This window comes from Lontra canadensis, unplaced genomic scaffold (assembly GCF_010015895.1).
Source record: "Lontra canadensis isolate GAN:19392208 unplaced genomic scaffold, GSC_riverotter_1.0 scaffold5, whole genome shotgun sequence".
NCBI classification, from domain to species: Eukaryota; Metazoa; Chordata; class Mammalia; order Carnivora; family Mustelidae; genus Lontra; species Lontra canadensis.
Genome location: NW_022630999.1, coordinates 41318676 through 41324675, shown reverse-complemented (window position 1 = coordinate 41324675; position 6000 = coordinate 41318676). Strand labels below are relative to the sequence as shown.

Sequence of the window (6000 nt, the reverse complement as noted above, 5' to 3'; positions counted from 1 at the left end):
TGTCTTTTCCAGCAAAGACAGAATAGGTGATTATTTTATTTATCAATATTTTTAGAATAATAAGCTGTGCCTAATAACCTCTAAAAGTGACCGATTAATTTTTATTTGGGATATCACTTAGAACTCTTAAATATTTATACATTTCATATATTTCAATCTTTTGTGGTCATTTTTCTTTTTGATGCTCAAATTTTCCCATCCTTGGTCAGTGGCATCTTTTTCATTCAGTTTTCCTTTGACATGATCCCTAAAGTGATAAATTCCTTGCTTTCAAGTACGACAAGATAGTTTAGATTTAACATATCTTATATATATCATGCCCCAAACCTGAAATCAGACTCTTAACCAAGGTCATTCCTTTCACTGGTGTTTAGGAACCATAATCTGGGCACAGAGGGTGTCTATTGTTATTGGGTTGTCCCTATTTCCAGGTCTTTCCAATGTATAGGATCAGGAAATGCATATTTTTAGAAAGATAAATTCTAATTCATTTTGGCATTTTATAATTCAGTTTAAGGTTATGTTTTTATTTTTATGTATCTCCATTCTCTTGTGCTGAAATCTTGATTTCTAATATTTTTCTATCTCTCTCTCTCTCTCATATTACCACTGCTAAATGCAATTTCAGGCTTCATGAATTTGGCTCATTTTATCCTTAGACTATCCTACTAAAGATGTACATTTCAAATATTTTGTTAAAATAACACCTTAAATCATTATTCCCTCTGATTATGCCACCAGTGTGAAAAATAGGTTCATTTGTTTTAGTTTGTTCTAAATTTTTAGGCATTGCTCTTTCTTTTTATTTAAGATATTATTTATTTATTTTGAGAGAGGGAGAGAGAGAAAGCATGGTGGGGGGGGGGTTGCAGAGGAGAGAGAGAATCCCAAGCAGACACCATGCTGAGTGTGGAGCCCTACCTGGCATGGGATGGGGCTCTATCTCATGACCCAAAATTATGACCTGAGTTGAAACCAAGAGTTAGATGCTTAACTGACTGAGCCAACCAGGTGCCCCTAGGTATTGCTCTAAATTTAATTTTGTCTTTAACTGTCTAAAATATATACATGGTTCCAAAGGTGGAACTATAAAACAAGGCATATTTACAAATGATTTTCTTCCATCATTGTCTCTTCTTCAATATCTTCTTCCTTCCCTAAGATAACCAGTTTTATTAGATTTGGTTTATACTTCTATTTTTAAAAATACACCCACAGCCACACACCATCAAGTAGCATACAATAAACAATATTCTACACCTTGTACTATTTTTTTTATATTGGTAAAATATTCGTATGATAAAATGACCATTTTTAGCCATACTTAAGTATACATTTCAGGGGCATTATGTACATTCACAATGTTATATGCAACCATCATCACAGTTGATTTTCAGAACTTTTTTCATCCTTCTGTAGAAATTCTGTACCCATTAAGCAATAATTCCTCTTTCCCTTCTCCCCACCCCCACCCCAGACATTGATAACCTCTGTTCTTTCTATCTCAATGGATTTGTCTATTTCTATCTGTACTTTGCCCCCCAACCCTGAATTGTGTAATCTAGAGATAACTCCATAGGACTATACAGAGATGCCCCATCCCACTTTTATAGCTATATAGTATTTCACTGAATGTATTAAACTACATTCAAACATTTTCTTATTGATGGGACATTTATGTTTCTAGTATTTTGCTATTACAGACAGTGTTGCAGTGAAGAGATGAATGCATTCATTGTTTCATTTCTTTTGCCTGCATATCTTTTAAATACATTTCTAGAAGTTGAATTGTTGAGTCGAAGGATACATGCATATGCAATTTTAGAGCATTTGGATTTTATGTGACAGACAGGAATGAACCCTGAAGCCATATAAGTATTAACAAAAACCCATTTAACAAGGTTGAATGTTTTAAAGAGTATAATTAAAACACAGCCTTCAGCCAGGAGATACTTTATTTAGTTCCTTTAGTTAAAATGGTTTTATTTGTTTGAAGCACAAGTGCTTGACAAATATCTCTATTCCTGTCTTTAATTTCTTCAGATTTATACAAATTGGTGTCTCACCTGCAATTACATGACTCCTACCTTTTTTTTTTTTAGGCCTTATGAGGATGTTGTAAGTCAGACTCTTTGTCTGACTGTACTTGGAAAGTAGAGAAGGGAGTTATGCCAATTCTCAGAGAATTTTGGCTGCCAAATAGCACATCTGGGCAATTCAGGTGGGGAATATAGATACAGATACAGATATAGATACCGATATAGATATAGTAAATTTCCCTAGGCCTGAATAATACAGACATTGCTCTCTTGTACTGTTTCCTAAACTGTGTTTGGATGGTTAGCCTTAATTTTCAGGGATGTTTGATTTTTAATTATGCAGTGCCATGGGTTAAGAGATGACCAAGGCTTTACAGAGACCTCATGAAAGCAGGGCCATAAAGGAAGACCCCAGAGGCGGGTGAACACAGAGGCAGTTCTAGGGTTCAGAGGGCAGGTCGCCAGCCTGGATGCACCAATCGCTAGGGCTTAATCATTAATGAGTCCAAGCCAGGAACCAAGGATATGCCGCAAGACCCATTTACCAGCTCTGCGTTACCCACCGCCGGCCCTCCTCGCCACTTCAGGGGCTCTAACTCCTCTCTGGCTGCAAACGCCGACAGAGCTGTGCCAGGGGTCACTTCGGAGCACACCCCCTGCGCGGACTACCCGGGACCTCGGCGCAGTCTTGCAGCCGAGGCCCCCCGCGGCCGCGTGAGATCCCTCTTGGAGGTGGAGGACGCGTTTCAATCTGGAAACGCCCAACCCCTGTGCGGGTCCCATTGACTGACGCCTATCCCGGGCTGGGGTGGGGGTAGGAGGACGATGGGGAGGGCCGGGCCTCCTTGGATTGAGGTTGCAGCCAAGTCCCGCGCGAGTCTCTATTCCTGCTTGGCTGAGAATCCCCCCACCCCGGGTCTGGGTCTAGGTCCTCTCGGGAGTACCCGCTCTCCTCCTCAACCCTGTGGCCTCTGCCAGGCAAGGGGAAGTTCAGCTGCGGGTCCAGCCCAGCCTAGCGCTTTTAGAGACCCTAGTCCCTGGTCCTCGGCACGGCAAGGGCGGAGGGGGAGGGGAAGGGGCTGCTGCCTCCTTTCCCAAATCCGGTCCCTAACCGCCCCCTCCCCCGTCGTCTACTCGCTTTGTACAGTCAAAACAGAGCTAGCGGCCAATTGAGGGGGACGGGAAGCAAAGCCGACTAACGCCTCGCCCCTCCAGCCGGCCCCCAGGCCCCCGGCCCTCCCTTCCCCTTTCCCACTTCTCTCCTCGCTCTAACCTCGCCCCCATCCCCCGCTCATTTCCTCTCGCACCCGGGCTCGCCAGTCCCTCCTTCCAAGCGCCTCTTCCAGCCCTGGTCTTCCTCTCAGGCTTGCCCCCCCTTCTCCCCAATCTCAGTCCTCTCTCCTCCCTTCACCCTACCCCCTTCCTTCCTCTTCCCCTCCCCCAGCCCCTAGCTCCCCTTGTTCCTCCCCACCCGTTCGCCCCTTAACTCTGTCTCCGCCCACTCTGCGTCGGCCCCTGGGTGGGGGCTGCGCTCCACGTGTGGACGATTGCGCTCCAGCCCCCACTGACAGCCGCCGCCCGCCGGCCCGCCCCACGCTCCGCCGAGCCTCAAAACCCCCGCGCCGCGCCCTCGTCCGCCGCATCTTCCCCGGCGTCCAGCCTCCTGCCCTCCCTTTCACCGGCGGCTCGCCCTGGCCCCGCACACCTCAGCTTGGCTCCTCAGCCGCCGCCGGCGCGTCGCTGCCCCGCGGGACTCCAGGCGAGCCGGGAGGAGACCCTCTTCTTTGGGGGGCGACTTTTGTTTGTTTGTCGGCTTCTTTCTGGTGACTTTTGCAACTTTCTAAGATTTGTTCCCGGAACGCACGGGAATCCGCCGAGGCGCTGCGTGCAGGCCCTTTTTTTTTTTTTTTTCCCCCTTTTGAGGTCCGCTTTCTTTGTAACTTTACGCCGCAGCTGCTCGGGTTACTTTTGTAATTTCCCGCCCCCGCCCGCTGGCGGTCCTGGAGTCGCTAGGGGCCGTGGCCCGGGGGATGCAACGTGGACCGCGCGGGGCTGCCGGCCACACCGCCGCCGCGCCTCGCCGCCCGCTGCGCTAGAGCCCGGGTCCCGCCCGCAGCCAGGGGGCCGGCGCTCGGTCCGGGGCTCCCGCTACTGCAGGGAGCCCAAGCCCCAGGGAGTCTCGGGAGCCGACGGAGGGCTTGTTAGACCCTGACTTTTTCAGGCCGCGCAGATTTTGTCTCCCATCACTCTATTCTCTGCGGACCCTGGTCCGCGCGCTCTCGGCGCCCGCGATGGGGAGACGGCGGCGGCTGTGTCTGCAGCCCTACTTCGTGTGGCTGGGCTGCGTGGCGCTCTGGGCGCAGGGCACGGCTAGCCAGCCCCAACCTCCACCGCCCAAGCCGCCCCGGCCCCAGCCGCCGCCACAGCAGGTCCGACCCGCGGTGGCGGGCTCTGAAGGCGTGTTCGCTGTGCCTGAGTACCGCGAGGAGGGCGCCGCGGCTGCCAGCCGGGTCCGCAGGCGAGGACAGCAGGACGTGCTCCGAGGGTAGGTGGGCAGTAGGCAGCGGGGGATCCTACGCTTGGCAGCTTTCCATCCCACCCCTCCCTGAACCTGGTTCTGGTGGCTAGAGCCGCGGCCCCCTCCACCAGAATCCCGAGGACTCCCAGGAGCGCCTCCCCCTTTTCCTCCGCAGCTCAGCGGGCAAAAAGCCCTCCCTCGGGGGATTGGGTCGAAGGCCCCCAGGTGTGGAAGGCACAGCGCAGGCTGTGCCCGCGGTGCGGGAACAGGTTCTCAATGTCGGGCGGAGGGCGGGCTTGAGTCTACTCCGCGTCGGGGCTGGTGGAGCCTGCCTGCTCGCCACCGTCGGGGGCGCAGCTCTTGAGCCTTTTGTTTGAGAAGGAGTGCGGGGTTTAGGGTTTGCTCTAATCCTCAAACTCGAGCGCTTCACCTTCCAACGCGCCTTCCTTGACACGTCGGGGCCGAAGTAACAGTGGATTAAAGAGGGATGGATTTGGGGACGAGGGCAAGGATTTTTGAAAGAGTCTTTCCTTTGTTCTCTGCATCCGGAGCCCAGAGTAGTAGCAAATTATATGTTTCCATGTTTCTTTTTGCCCTTTAAAAAGGCAGTAAGGGAAGGCAGATGAAAGGCAAGTTTTAGACGTTTCCAGCCCTCCCCCATTCAGCCAATTTAGTTCCATGTCTGTGCCCCAAGTCCCAAGGATTTGAAGTGTAGTTTTGGTTTGTTTGCTGTCCCGAAATCTTTTCGCCCAGCGTTTTTGCTTGGGAAAACCGCTAATGTGTTACCATACACTTCCCTACGTGTGTGTGACCTTGCTTGTCCATCGCAGGCCCAACGTTTGCGGATCCAGGTTCCACTCCTATTGCTGCCCGGGATGGAAGACGCTTCCTGGAGGAAACCAGTGCATTGTCCGTGAGTGCTTGATTGGGGTCCCACCTTGGGCAGCGCGCTTTGCCCCTTGTCAGGGCCGAGCTCTTGGATTCAGATGTCTGGGACACAGTTGCTTCTAGAATCCAGTGGCCACAAAGCAATGATAATTACGACGGGGACCCGTTTGAGTGTTAAGGAGGAAGCAGCCGGTTTACATCGAAGTTTAGACTTAGCTTCTAGACTCTGTTGAAGGGCAATAATGATAAAGGTTTCAAAGATACTTGGAAGTTTTATCTTTCTGAGTCTATTAATACAAACTGAAGGGGGAGTACAGCAATTCCCTAGATAACTCAAAACCACTTTTTCCTAAAGGAGTCCAGATAAGACCACAATGTGATTATGTAAATTATCTGGCTTTTGACTGCATGAGGTTTAGGCCTTTTGAAGATCAAGCTTTCTTAGGCCTTTGTACAAAACCACTTTATTATCTCTGGTTTCATCTCAACAGCCACATAATGTAGATATGAAAGGAACTCTCATAGGACTTAGAGTTGACCCAGGTCAACAAAATT

General features: G+C 49.9%; 1 protein-coding gene across 1 annotated transcript in view; it reads left to right on the top strand.

Moving 5' to 3' along the window:
* The first annotated feature begins 4004 nt into the window (after window positions 1-4004).
* FBN2 (fibrillin 2) overlaps window positions 4005-6000 on the top strand; it is a 247610-nt gene continuing 245614 nt past the window's right edge. Inside the window, exons 1-2 of the mRNA XM_032851970.1 lie at window positions 4005-4584; window positions 5388-5470. Coding sequence (XP_032707861.1) covers window positions 4331-4584; window positions 5388-5470 — 337 coding nt within the window. The 5' untranslated portion in view covers window positions 4005-4330. The remainder of the gene's footprint in view (window positions 4585-5387; window positions 5471-6000) is intronic.